This window comes from Ranitomeya variabilis, chromosome 4 (genome assembly GCF_051348905.1).
Source record: "Ranitomeya variabilis isolate aRanVar5 chromosome 4, aRanVar5.hap1, whole genome shotgun sequence".
In the NCBI taxonomy this organism is placed as follows: domain Eukaryota; kingdom Metazoa; phylum Chordata; class Amphibia; order Anura; family Dendrobatidae; genus Ranitomeya; species Ranitomeya variabilis.
The window spans coordinates 191,649,984-191,665,499 of NC_135235.1; the positions used below are offsets into that span (position 1 = coordinate 191,649,984).

Below are 15,516 nucleotides of genomic sequence, written 5' to 3' on the forward strand. Positions count from 1 at the left end.
CTAATTGATGGCCATTTTAAAACAGTCCATTTTTCAACCATTCCTTTGAGCTTTTGGATTTGTGCTTTGGGTCATTGTCTAGCTGGAGGACTCATGATCTTCAACCGAAGCACTTACACTGGGTAGGACAAAAATCTCTTGATAATTATCTGATTTCATGATTCTCATGATATGGGTAAGGCCTCCAGTACCAGACGTAGCAAAGCAACCCCACAGGATTATGGATTCTACACCATTATTAACAGTTGGTAGGGTGTTTGTTTCCTTATAAGCTTTTTTGCACCACCTGTAAACAGACCGTTGCTTTGCATTTCCAAAAATGCTCTATTTTTGCTTCATCTGTTCACAGAGCATGTTTTCAGAAGGATTGTGGTCTGACAAGGTACTGTTTGGCAAAGATCAGTAATTCCTTTTATGTCTTTTCTTCAGCAATGGTTCCTTTCTTGGCCGTCACCCATAAATCTCTGCTTGGTGTGTGGCGAATTGCACCTGTTGAAACCATGCCTCCAGGCTATTCCAGGTTGGCCTTTGGATGTTTTACATGGTGCTTTTTTCACCATTTGCACCAACCTTCGAAGGCATCCCTTATGAATTTTCCTTTTTCCCCAACATCCAGGAATGTTTTTGACGGCTTCATGGTTGGCAAACTTCTTAATAACATTGTGTACTGTTGAAACTGGGTACCAAGGTCTTTGGAGATGGTATTATACCCTTTGGAAGTCTTGTGTTTGCTAATAATAGCAGTTTCAATGTCCTCAGACAGCTCTTTCGTCTTCACTATTGCAACAAAGGAATAAAGCCTACCATGTGGCTTTTTAAAACACTGACATCATCATTCATTGGCTAATTCATACCACATGGGTTTTTCTATTTTTCCCTCTCATTGTCTTTTGTTTTACATTACTGTCTATAATTTGCTGTTTTGTATTTTACATGAGTGCTCTATACAAAAAAAACCTGTCACACTTGACTCATTTTTTTCAGGAGATATTCCTCATAATGTACTGAAACTTCATGGGTGCCAATAACGATGAAAAGGACTGTAAATATGTGCACATATAAAGGTTGCTGAAACTGCATTGCTATAGGGTGAAGACAAATACAACCACACTCTGAGAGCACTAAGTTTTATGGTCTCAGGAACACCACTTCGGCCGCAACCGATTTGTCACAAAAACCACTTGCTCATAACACCCATACCTTGAATGCTACTGTAAGAGGGAGTCCGCTCCCAGAACTTACTCATCCACTCACCTAGTGCAATAGGCTGACAACGAGCTAAGTGCACCCCATAGCCAGTTCTCACATCCACACCTCACATCTCACAATCACACCTAGTAACAACCAATCTATTCTCATCTATTTTTCAGGATTTGTGGGTATGTTTAGAGCAGAAAAGAACAAACGTATTCAATTTTAGACTTAATATACCAAAAGAGGTACAGTGATTTAAAATAGGATGCAAAAGATGAAATACAAAGTCACACATAGCGGTAAAAATAGAATAAAATACAGATGAGTCTTACAAATTGAGTCAGTGAGAGCTTCTGGTGCAGGAGAACGCTGCAGGAAGTATGGACAAATCTGCAATACTTGTTGCTTCTCCTGGAGTCTGACCCAGACATTTGGTAGAAAAGATGTTATAAAGAGGTCTTCCAGACCCCTCAAGCCTCTGGATGCTGAGGTCAGTTGGGGACGCCAGATTAAATGCGATTGTAATCCAGTTTTAGGTAATATTTACTTGGTCTGCAATATTTTAACCAAGATAAACCACCTAGATAAACAATATGGACATCATCCTTCAAGCATTCTATACATACCACACATGAGTATAATATATCCATAATTTAGGGAGATATTGCATTTCTGGATTGTCAGCTAAAAAATCTTTTGCGATTTTACCAACACATGCAAATATGTTCACTGATAATGGATATAACCATGGGTTGCATCAAACTCAGATTTTATAGATATGGAATGGAAAATATTGCAGTTCTAATGCCATGCAGGACCTCTGATGTGGAGTTGAACTGTCAGGCTTTGGGTCAGCATGCATCCCTTTTCATTGATTATCACCTCTTTATTAATTTGGATGTATACAGTCAAAGTTTGCCTCTCCAACAACTGTCAGCTACTTGTTAATTACTCTGTACACATACTCTACTGTATGTCTGGTCTTCATTAGATAACCTGCTTCAATTACCTGTTGACAATGGGGGAAAGGGGGTTTCAGGCAGTGAACCAAGGCCCCCAGCCATTGATCTGTACAACTATAAATACATTTATGACATACGTGATCATTAAATACATGGATTTTGCGATATAAACTAGAGCTATAAAGTTGAGATGCTTTGCACATAGTTTGATCAAATTGTGTGTGCCCATCTATAAACGACGAGACAATCTCTGTAAATGAGATCAGACATACCTCTATTGGTATCAACCAGCAAATTTAAAGAACAAATAAGATCCAGCTCTAATTAAAAAAAGCCCTTGAACATATGGATGGAGTGATCCATCAGCATGGAGGCAATCAATTATCTCCAAATGTAGACAACAAAAAAACGAAACCGACAACCAGTTCCTAAGAAAAGTCAAGGTCCAGGTTACGGTTACTGTGATTGCATCATTATGGCCTACAAAGGAAAAAATACAACCACACTTTTTGTCCACCAATGATAACGTAATATTTGCAGATGACATCTCATCCACAGAAATTGTTGTGTGCACATGTGCACTTACAATTTGGTCAAACTGTGAACTGATATCTCAGTTATATAAGTGTATATGGCAGGAAGCGAGTTCAAATTCATGTATTTAATGTTCACGTATATTTTAGCACGCCCAAAGTCTGGTTGTATTTAATTGTATGCCACAGCAAATGAGTATCTTGCCAATTTTGTTTTTGTGTACATTTGTGGTAATTGACTTCCTCCATATTGGCTGAGCACTAAATCCATCTGTCATATTCTCTTTTTAATTAGAGCTAGATTTGAGCCAGGAATGGATGAATGGAAAACAAAGAAAATGTATCTACAATATATGTCTTATGTATCTCTTATATTAGATGCATATTGATTTCTGCATTGGGATTCAAGAACCACATCTGAACTTGAACACATTTTTCTAGTCTCCACTTTTAAGTTATAACTTTCCAATAGACTTCTCCACATGCCTGCCATAATTTATATATGTATAGTAGTAAGAACATTGGTTAGAACTGACCATAAGTTTGAGCATAAGTATACCCATGTGCCTTAAATAAGAGTAAGCCAATCTAGAACTTGTATATTCTATTCAGTCTAGTGTGCATATGATGTAAACTGGGTGAGAGAGTAAGCTGATTTTAGACAACTCTAGTGATAGGGTATTTTCCTTACAAATATAAGTATTGATCTGGAATTGATGGTCAACAAGGCCAAATGGAAGGTCCCGATAAACAGAAAATATAGTCAGATGGAACTGGTGAAATGAGTGGGTTTCGAATGCATGTAGGATACCCCGGTGGCTATAGGGTCCTGGGTTGAAATTCCATCAAGTATAACATCCGTTAAGAGGTTTCATGTTCTCCTCATGTTTGTGTGGGCTTCTTTTGTGTAGATCTCTGTGCAATTTATCCCATTTACACTGAACCCAATTAATCCAGCCAGTCATTTGGTTATGGACCTTGCTTTGGGTATTGGGACAGAATCACTGATAAACAGGATAACATGTTCTGTCAAAATGTCCATATTTTTTCTACAGTATAGCCGCACTAAAGACCACCTTTGATTTCATCAAACTTCTGTCAGGAGTTGTGACTATTGTAGTCAAAATCCACAGAGCGCCAATTGAAAGATCAAGTAGGCACAAGAGATCCGCTGCCTGTTGCTCCCAGAAATTACAATAACAGCTCTTACACTTGGCTGCGACATCAGAGCAGACATTTTTGGCATAGTGGTTTCCATTGACACTGAGTTTAGTCAAATGCTAGTAGTTGTCTATAGAGAGTGCATGGCATTATTCTTACTTCATGTGCTAGTTTGTCAGTGGTTGAAACGGTCAAGCCCACTTGCACTGAAAAAAATAGCAAAAGAAAAACTGAAGGTCTTTCATTTTACTCCCAGTCAAATGTCCTTCAAGTATAGTTTTATATAACCAATGTTAGGGCTAGCGGAACGCACCAAATAATTAGACTAGATAGAGTAAGGTGCGTTCGCAGCCCGGGGTCCACCGTGCAGAGATGGAACCTGCTGCTAAGTAATGACGGACTATATGGCGGTACAATGTGGATACACACACGGGTTAACCTCACCCTGTGTGAAGGAAGCGAAACCTGTTGCCTCACAGGGCCGTGGTACCGCACCAAGAGAGCAAGCAAGGAGTCTCAGAACTCAATCCCAGGGCACAGGATTTGAGTTCATATAGACCTCTTGCGCTCGACACCGCAACTGAGGTGTCAGAGTGAAGGAAACACTATTAATAAAGATGCATGAGAGTGCATGCGGTGCCACACTGGCGGACGCCACTAACCACCCAGGCTTGGGTCAGGAAAGCGCTGTGAAAGCGCACGGCGCCGCACTGGCGGTCACAGCAATAGATGCTGTTTTGTGTGTTACATGCTGATGGCTAATTTGGGCGCTAGAATGCAAACATCCACCTTACGCGAGCAGTAATACCATAGGGATGGGATATTTAAGGACAACTTGCACTCATCAACACACACACATATACAAATGTACACTAGCGCATGGCCGTGCGGTCATGCGAACCCTTTATAGCTGCAGCATGTACAGGACCTTCCCAGAAAGACCAATGGGAAGCTGCCACAGAAGTTGAGCACCTTCAGGACCTTCCTGGAGGACCCATGGAATCTTCTTCAGTATCTGAGCATGTGACCCTCAATCTCCAATGGGAGATCTTGCCCTGGGCATGCTCAGAAGGGGAAAAGCAGGACTTAGTCCCGAAGGCGTCTGCTCGCCGCTGCCCAGCACCGGCTTCAATGGCAGAAGCTGGAAAAGCAGCAGTAACCCTATGCACAGAGTGAGACTGAGCAAGACGCTAGGACTGATTTCTCCGCTGAGCAGACTCCACTGTGGCTGGAGAAGAATGGGAGACCACAGCGGAGATGGTTCGAGATTCCCCCTGTGCAGGGGCAGGAACTCAACACCTAACATTACCCCCCCTCCTTGGACCTAGCTACGCTCAAAGGCAGCAATGAGCTGTGGAGCTCGAATGTGCTCAGCAGGCACCCAGGACCTGTCCTCTGGGCCATAACCCTTCCAATCCACCAAATAGAATTTTTTGCCACGTACCACCTTGAACCCCAAAATAGCGTTCACCTTGAAATCGTCCATAGACGAACCCGATGTCCCGGCAGATGACTTGGAAAACCGGGACATGTATACGGGCTTCAAGAGGGACACATGAAAGGTGTCGGTGATACCCAGGCGTGGAGGAAGGGGCAGACGGTAGACCACAGGGTTAACCTGTTCGAGGACCTTGAAGGGACCCAAGTAGCAAGGTGCAAACTTAATGGACTCAACACGCAGCCTGATGTTACGGGTGGAGAGCCACACTAAGTAGCCAGGAGAAAAAGTCGGAGCGGGGTGCCGATGAGCATCGGCGGAGGACCTCATTCTCTCCTTGGAGGCCCAAATGGCATCCTGAGTACGGTCTCAAATGTATCGTGCCTCCACAGCCCAGTCTGCCACCCTGGAGTCAGCGGAAGTCACGGGCATGGGCACAGGTACCCGCGGATGCTGGCCGTAATTTAGGAGGAATGGAGTCTGACCAGTGGAGTCGGCTGCGGCGTTGTTAAGCACAAACTCTGCCCACAGTAGCAAGGATGCCCAGTCATCCTGCCTGGCAGAAACAAAATGTCGTAAATATGTGACCAGGGACTGGTTGGCCCTCTCTACCAACCCATTCGTCTCGGGATGATATGCCGAAGAGATATTCAACTCAATACTGAGTAAACGACAAAGCTCTCTCCAGAATCGAGACGCAAACTGGGGGCCCTGGTCACTGACAATTTTTTCCGGCATACCGTGTAGGCAAAAGATATGTTTGATGAACAACGCAGCCAGAGCTTGTGCAGAAGGTAGCCGTGGAAGAGGCACCAAGTGCACCAATTTGGAAAAATGGTCGGTGATCACCCAGATAATGGTGCAGCTACGAGACTTGGGTAAGCCCACCACAAAGTCCATCCCAACCATCTCCCAGGGCCTGTCCGCCACCAGCAGGGGGTAAAGCAACCCAGCTGGCCGTTGCCAAAAAGACTTGTTCTTGGCGCAGGAGACACACGTCCGAACATAGTCTGTGATGTCACGAGCCATATGCGGCCACCAGTACGTCCTCGCCAAGAGCTCAGATGTCCTCTTGGTCCCAAAATGTCCACCGACCCTGGACGAGTGAGCCCAAGAGAGAACCTCCGGTCACAAATTAGATGGAACAAAAGTCTTGCCTGGGGGCACAGACTCTAGCGAAACGGGAACCACAGTTCTCAGGCTCTCTGAAGGGACAATAAGCCGAGGCTCCTCCTCCTCTGATGACACTACAGAGCGAGAGAGAGCATAGGCATGAACGTTCTTTTCCCCGGAAAGAAAATGGAGGGTGAAATGGAACCGGGAGAAGATCAGGGACCATCTAGCCTGTCGAGAATTTAGATGCTGGGCTGTCTGTAATTACACCAATTTCTTGTGGTCTGTGAACACCTGGAAGGGAAAGCGAGCTCCCTGCAGAAGATGTCTCCACTCTGAGAAAGCCAACTTCATAGCTTGCAACTCCCTGTCCCCGATGGAATAATTCCTCTAAGCTGGTGAAAAGGTCTTAAAAAAGAAGAAGCAAGGATGCTTCTGACCTTGAGCATCCTTTTGGAAAAGGACTGCTCCATGCACCAACGGATGAGGCATCCACCTCCATAATAAATGGCCTATGTACATCGGGGCGATGTAGGATGGGAGCACTAGTGAAGTGTGATTTAATCGAGAGAAAGGCCTTGGAGACCTCGTCCGACCACAGCTTGGGATTTGCCCCCTTCTTGGTGAGGGCAACCAAGGGAGCTACCAAAGTTGAGAAGTGGGGAATGAACTGGCAATAGTATTTAATGAACCCCATAAAGCGCTGCACCGCTTTGAGAATGGGGTTCCTGCCAGTCCATCACAGCCTGTAGCTTGGCAGGATCCATAGCCAATCCCTGGGCAGAGATGATATAGCCAAGGAAAGGCAAGGATTCCTGCTCAAACACACACTTCTCCAACTTGGCATAGAGGGAGTTAGCCCGTAGGAGGTCGAAGACCTTGCAAACATCTCTCCGGTGGGAGTCTATATCTGGAGAGTAGATGAGAATATCATCCAGATAAACTATGACCGAGGTGGAAAGCATATCCCGGAAGATGTCGTTTACAAAGTCTTGGAAAACAGCTGGGGCATTACAGAGCCCGAAGGGCATCACCAGATATTCATAGTGCCCATCCCTGTTGTTAAAAGCCATCTTCCATTCGTCCCCCTCACGAATGCGAATCAGGTTGTAAGCACCCCGCAGATCTAATTTAGTAAATACCCTTGCTCCCCGTAGCCTATCAAAAAGCTCAGATATCAGGGGTTGTGGGTACTTATTTTTAACGGTGATGGCATTAAGACCCCTGTAGTCTATGCATGGACGCAGTTCTCCACTCTTCTTCTGTACGAAGAAGAACCCAGCCCCTACAGGTGACACTGACTTCCTAATGAATCCTCTTGCCAGATTCTCTCGGATATACTGTGACATTGCCTCCATCTCCGGGAGAGATAAAGGATAGACTTGACCCCGGGGAGGCTCAGCACCAGGCAAGAGGTCAATAGGGCAGTCATAGGGGCAGTGAGGCGGAAGGGTCTCCGCAGCCCTTTTGGAGAACACATCCACATAGGGCCAATGTTGCTTGGGAAGAGAGGATAAATCTGCGGGTACATCAGTAGTAGCAACCTGTATGCTCTCCCTCTGACATCTACCCCCACAAGATTCCCCCCATCCTAAAATTCTGCCTGTGGACCACTCGATATGAGGAGAGTGATACCGTAGCCAAGGCATCCCTAACAGGATCTCATCAATTCCCTCAGGAATGACGAGCAGAGATATAATCTCCTGATGAGATGGCAACAAGGACAGAGTGAAAGGGATGGTTTGGTGTGTTATCTGTGAGGGCAGTGTTGACCCATTCACCACTCGTACAGTTACTGGTTGTGCTAGCATTACCAGGGGTATTGCATGATGCTGGGCGAAGGCAGAAGACATAAAATTGCCCTCTGCTCCAGAATCCATGCAAAGCTCTACCGAGTGAGTGAATGAGCCTATTGTAATTGTCCCCTTAAAGGACAATTTGGAGGCAAATGTCGCCGTGTCTAGTGTACCTCCACCTACTACCACTAGACACTGACGTTTCCTTGACCGCTGCGGACATCTGGTGGCAAGATGTCCTGGCTGCTGGCAAACATGACAAACCTGGAGTGCACGAGCGGTCTGAGACTTAGATCCCGCTCGTGACACTTCCATGGCCTCATGTGACTCAGGGGCCGGGACTGGAGATTCCAAAGGTTTGGCGAAGGTGGGAGCCAGCCGAAACCTCTGCCTACACTGGGCTGGCTCTAACCTCCGCTCGTGAAAATGGAGGTCAATACGAGTGGACACTGCTATTAACTCCTTTAGTGTGGCGGGAATCTCCCTAGTGGCCAGGGCGTCCTTCACCGGGTCAGCCAGCCCCCTCCAAAATATCGGAATAAGGGCTTTATCTGACCACTCCAGCTCAGATGCTAGGGTGCGGAAGTGGACGGCATAATGGCTGACCAAGGACGAGCCCTGAGTCAATGCCAACAGTTGGAGCGCCGTATCATGGGTGACACGAGGTCCTAAAAAGACCTGCTTCCGAGTGCTCAGAAACAACGAAGCACTCTGCACCACAGGATTGCCACGCTCATACAGCGGCATAGCCCACTCCAACGCCCTGTCCGACAGGAGCGACACAATAAACCCCACCTTAGCCCACTCTGTAGGGAAACGAGAGGCCAGAAGCTCGAGATGTATAGAGCAGTGACTCACGAAACCCCTACAAGACTTACTATCACCAGAATATTTTTCTGGCAGTGGGAGGCGAGATAGAGTCGGTACAGGGGTGGCAGTGGACAAGGTTGCTGTAGTCACGCTAGCTGCCTGAACAGCAACTGCAGTTACATCCACAGCTGAGGCTGTGCACTCGAGAGCCGCCAACCTACCCTCCAGCTGCTGGATGTACAGCAAGGATTGCTGTTTGTCCGTCATTACTAGCCAGACCCTGGTGCTAGTGTAATGTTAGGGCTAGCGAAACGCACCAAATAATTAGAATAGATAGAGTAAGGTGTGTTCGCAGCCCGGGGTCCATCGTGCAGAGATGGAACCTGCTGCTAAGTAATGACGGACTATATGGCGGTACAATGTGGATACACACACAGGTCAATCTCACCCTGTGTGAAGGAAGCGAACCCTGTTGCGTCATAGGGCCACGGTACCGCACCAAGAGCGCAAGCAAGGAGTCTCAGAACTCAATCCCAAGACACAGGATTTGAGTTCATACAGACCTCTTGCGCTCGACACCGCAACTGAGGTGTCAGAGTGAAGGAAACAGTATTAATAAAGATGCATGAGAGTGCATGCGGTGCCGCACTGGCGGACGCCACTAACCACCCAGGCTTGGGTCAGGAAAGTGCTGTGAAAGCGCACGGCGCCCCACTGGCGGTCACAGCAATAGATGCTGTTTTGTGTGTTACGTGCTGATGGCTTCGTCAGGCGCTAGAATGCAAACATCCACCTTACGTGAGCAGTCATACCATAGGGATGGGATATTTAAGGATGACTTGCACTCATCAACACACACACATATACAAATGTACACTAGCGCATGGCCGTGCGGTCATGCGAACCCTTTATAGCTGCAACATGTACAGGACCTTCCCAGAAGGACCAATGGGAAGCTGCCACAGAAGTTGAGCATGTGACCCTCTATCTCCATTGGGAGATCTTACCCTGGGCATGCTCAGAAGGGGAAAAGAAGGACTTAGTCCCGAAAGTGTATGCTCGCCGCTTCCCAGCACCGGCTTCAATGGCAGAAGCTGGAAAAGCAGCAGTAACCCTATGCACAGAGTGAGACTGAGCAAGACGCTGGGATGTCTCTGAGCAGACTCCACTGCGGCTGGAGAAGAATGGGAGACCGCAGCGGAGATGGTTCGAGATTCCCCCTGTGCAGAGGCGAGAACTCGACACCTAGCAACCAATTAAACTGCTTTGGTTTCTCAAATATTAAATAAAGATGAAGGTTTTGTAGCTGAAAGGTTGTTGTCCTTTACTCCAAATATAAAGGATGCCCCGTGTTCCTCGTCCTATAAGTAGTAATAAATAGCAACTGCTATATCATATGCATGCTGAACTCATGACTTAATGGGATAATTGCTGAGGGTATTATGCCAAGAGTAAATGTACAGTATGTGTGTTATAGAAATACATAACGCGCTTATACTTCCTTTTAAAGCTTTTAACTTGGATTGTGCTAACAATAGAATGTAGATTGTTTTTGACTCGCATTGTATTGATTTAAGTAATTAAATACCGTAAATGTTAACTACGTTATTCCGTGACGTTATTTTCTTATAAAAAAATAGCATAATAAAATTAGATCACTCATGAGGATTTTATAAAATAGACTACAGCTGAATGTAGCTGGCACTGGATACTCACCTAAAATGCGTGAATTGTAAGATGCCTTTTACTAGCAGATTGGCCTTCGAACTTCATCAGGTACGAAAGCCCAGGTTCGACTGCTGACCCTGCACCTCTTTTAAATGCACCCCTTATTTAAAAAAATGGTAGGTTATTGAGAGGACGTCATCATTTACTAATAATTTATGTAATATACTTGTAATACCTCATTTTTAGGTGTAATCCTGGAACTTGTATATTAGTTTTAAATGTGAGTGAATCTTTTGAAATTCGAATAGCAGGGCATTCTGGGGGATCCCATGCATTGCAACTAATTCTATTAGCCCAGTTTCTGAGCCTTCTGCAGTTTGTGACATAGTGCCAAACATTTTTTTGGATGATCCACGTGAATCGTTTTGTAGAGTACACAAATTCATGGGGAACTGTGAATCTTAGGAAATTTTGCTTAACGTTGAGGACATCTCTGATCAGTAGCTGTCAGTGGAAAAAACAGACCAAGCTTTCTTAGTGTCCCAAGCAGTAGTTTTAGTATGCACCCTACCTGAATCCATGAAGTTTAACCTTATAGCCACAAGATGGATGATTTTTTCCTGATCATTTCCTGGTGCAGATCTCCAATCCTCATCAATCCTTAAAAAGTCTGCTCTACTTTTAAAATATCTATAAATTGTTCCCCTCTCTTAAGTGATGCCCTAGAACTATAGAACTAGGTGATAACCTGCTTCTCCTATCCTTTGTCCACCCCATGCTTAAGGTAGTAAATAAAGTCAATAGATTTAACACTAAACAAGGTGATATTACCTCTGGTAATTACAACTCCAAATGGAGCTGCATTAAATTAATTACCGTATATACTCGAGTATAAGCCGACCCGAGTATAAGCCGACCCCCTAATTTTGCCACAAAAAACTGGGAAAACTTATTGACTCGAGTATAAGCCTAGGGGGGAAAATGCAGCAGCTACCGGTAAATGTCAAATGTAATAATAGATATCAATAAAAGTAAAATTAATTGAGACATCAGTAGGTTAAGTGTCTTTGAATATCCATATTGAATCAGGAGCCCCATATAATGCTCCAAACTGTTCATTATGGCCCCATAAGATGTTCCATATTAAAATATGCCCCATATAATCCTGCATAAAGGTTAATAAAGGCCCCATAAGATGCTCCATAGACACATTTGCCCAATATAATGCTGCACAAATGCTGATTATGGCCCCATAAGATGCTCTATAAAGATATTTGCCCCTTATAGTGCTGCACAAACGTTATGGCCCTATAAGATGCTCCATACAGACACTTGCCCCATATGCCGTAGTGCCCTACAAACGTTAATTATGGCCCCATACAGACACTTGCCCCATATAGTGCTGCACAAACATTGTGCCCCTATATAGTGCTGCAGAAATGTTATGGCCCCATATAGTGCTGCAGAAACGTTTGGCCCCATATAGTGCTGCAGAAACGTTATGGCCCCATATAGTGCTGCAGGAATGTTATGGCCCCATATAGTGCTGCAGGAATGTTATGGCCCCATATAGTGCTGCAGGAACGTTATGGCCCCCATATAGTGCTGCAGGAATGTTATGGCCCCATATAGTGCTGCAGGAACGTTATGGCCCCGTATAGTGCTGCAGGAGCGTTATGGCCCCATATAGTGCTGCAGGAATGTTATGGCCCCATATAGTGCTGCAGGAATGTTATGGCCCCATATAGTGCTGCAGGAATGTTATGGCCCCATATAGTGCTGCAGGAATGTTATGGCCCCCATATAGTGCTGCAGGAATGTTATGGCCCCATATAGTGCTGCAGGAATGTTATGGCCCCATATAGTGCTGCAGAAATGTTATGGCCCCATATAGTGCTGCAGGAACGTTATGGCCCCATATAGTGCTGCAGGAACGTTATGGCCCCATATAGTGCTGCAGGAACGTTATGGCCCCATATAGTGCTGCAGGAACGTTATGGCCCCATATAGTGCTGCAGGAACGTTATGGCCCCATATAGTGCTGCAGGAACGTTATGGCCCCCATATAGTGCCGCAGGAATGTTATGGCCCCATATAGTGCAGCAGGAATGTTATGGCCCCATATAGTGCTGCAGGAATGTTATGGCCCCATATAGTGCTGCAGGAACGTTATGGCCCCATATAGTGCTGCAGGAACGTTATGGCCCCATATAGTGCTCCAGGAACGTTATGGCCCCATATAGTTCTGCAGGAACGTTATGGCCCCATAGATGCTCCATACAGACACTTGCCCCATTTGCTGCGATAAAAAAAATAAATCACATAGTCACCTCTCCGTCGCTCATGCCCCCGGCACTTTCAATAGTCACCTGCTCCTCATCCCGGCGCCGATCTGTCTCCAGCACTGACGTTCAGCAGAGGGTGCGCACTGACCACGTCACCGTGCCCTCTGACCTCAGCGTCACTGCTGGAGACAGATTGGTGCCCGGAACGAGGAGCAGGTGACTATCGCGCAGCGCTGCGCTGCGCTCCCCGTATACTCACCTGGTCCTGCCGCTGTGTAGATCCTGCTTCCCCGACGCCGCAGCGCTTCATCCTGTACTCAGCGGTCACATGGTACCGCTGATTACAGTAATGAATATGCGGCCCCACCCCTATGGGAGGTGGAGCCGAATATTCATTTACTGTAATGAGCGGGACCATGTGACCGCTGAGTACAGGAAGAAGCTGAAGCTGCTGCTGCCGGCGCCGGGGAAGCAGGGACCACGCCTGGACTAGGTGAGTATTTTTAGACAGCCCCCCGCTCCCCCTCCCCTGCCGACCCCCGGTATGACTCGAGTATAAGCCGAGAGGGGCAATTTCAGCCCAAAAAAGTGGGCTGAAAATCTCAGCTTATACTCGAGTATATACGGTATATAAAAGGTTGATGAAAAAAGAAAAAAAGGCAAAGAAAAAGTAAGTGCAGAAAGTTTTAAGTCAAATTTTAGGAATGCATATTTAGATAATTTAAAGGAATTTTTTACTTTCAACAAAGTGAACTTGAAATGCTTGTATCAATGTAAAATATGAAATCCAGGTGGTACTCACCCTCCCTTGATCCTCTTCAATGCTGCTTTAGTCTGTTGATTGGCTACAGCAGTGATGTCATGTCGACATTGTGTATCACTACTGGAGCCAATCACTGTAGAGAGCATGAGCCACAGAGCTCAGTGATTGGCTGCTATGATGACATACATTGCATTTTTTATGTCACTTCTACAGTGAAAACAGAGAAAAGAGCTGCTCTTGTTAAGGGTAGGCATCATCCAGATTTATTCTTTTACACGACTGCAAGCATTTGGGGTCTACTTTGTTGAATGGTAGAAAACCCTTTAAATACAACTTCTTGGCTGTGTAGAATATATGTAAGTCACAAAACAAATTGCAATATAACGCGTTAAGAAAACCAATTGTATATATTGCTTATAACATAAAAACTATTATGTCTGTATAATTTCATGGATCTAGGTTGGAATCTGGGAACATGGTGACCTGCGGATGAAGTACCCTGTGTGGTCTCGATATGGGAAGTTTCTGCAGCCTGTAGATGATGACCAGCATTTGACAGTAGCAACATTGGAGGAACGGCCATTTGTAATCGTGGAAGGCGTTGATCCAGCCACAGGAACCTGCATTCGGGATTCTGTGCCATGCCGCAAGCAGCTCAACAAAACTGACAAGTACAGTATACTTTTACACCTCTATTGTATATTATTTATCCACTTTAAAAGTAGATGTTGCTAAACACAAACTGTCAAGGATTCCGCCTATTATTATTATTACTACAACTTTGTTTTGAGACTGTTATAAAGTTTCATAAACCCCCAAGTCACTGCCCCGTGCATCATACATAGGTATACAGAGGTTATTTCTGTAGGATTCCTACAAGATAACCTGTCAAGGGAATCAAGCTGTCTGGACTATAGGTTGCATAAATCAGGGACAGGCTTCCTAATTGCAGATGTTTATATTATCGGAGCTAAAAAGTCAATAAAAGAAAAAAATAACTATAAGAAGACTTAACTTAGTCAAAACTCTATAATACTGCGTGGGGATCCTCATACATATGGTCAAAATGGCATTCCCATACATAGGGCCAAAAGTATGATGAATAACAGATAGAAGTCATATGCAAAAGATGCAAGATAGGTATATTTAAACAAAACCAAATCATGACCCTAAGGCCGGGGTCACACTTGCGAGTGTGATGCGAGAAACTCGCGCATGTCTCTCACATCAATACCTGGCACTGCCGCTGGCACTCAGACTGGAGCATGCATCTGCATAGAAATATATGCAGCCACACACTCCTTTCCCGATTGCCGGTGGCAGTGCCTGGTATTTATGGAAAAGAACATTTGCCAAGCATGGGGTTGGATCAATCATGCTTTGGGGTTGTGTTGCAGCCAATTGCATGGGGAACATTTCACAGGTAGAGGGAAGAATGGATTCACTGCAATTTCAACAACTTCTTGATGCAAACATAACATATGTAAAAAAGGTGAAGTTGACAAGAAGATGGCTTCTACAAATGTATATTGATCCTAAACACATCAAAATCCACAATAGACTACCTCAAAAAGTGCAAGCTGAACTTCACTGAAAATCTATGGCTAGACTTCAAAATAACAGTGCATGCAAGTTGAGCCAGGAATCTCACAGAACTGGAAGAAGTTTCCAAGGAAGAATGGATGAAAATCCTTCAAACGAGAATTGAAATACTTCTGTCTGGCTACAAAAAAAATTTGCAAGCTGTGATACTTTCAAAAGGGCGTGCTACTAGGTGCTAATGATACAGGGTG

At 45.1% G+C, this 15,516-nt stretch overlaps 1 protein-coding gene across 1 annotated transcript in view; it reads left to right on the forward strand.

Moving 5' to 3' along the window:
- The window catches only part of GRIN2D (glutamate ionotropic receptor NMDA type subunit 2D), a 1,124,513-nt gene that overhangs the window by 771,939 nt on the left and 337,058 nt on the right, over positions 1-15,516 (forward strand). The window contains exon 7 of the mRNA XM_077259507.1: positions 14,183-14,394. Coding sequence (XP_077115622.1) covers positions 14,183-14,394 — 212 coding nt within the window. The remainder of the gene's footprint in view (positions 1-14,182; positions 14,395-15,516) is intronic.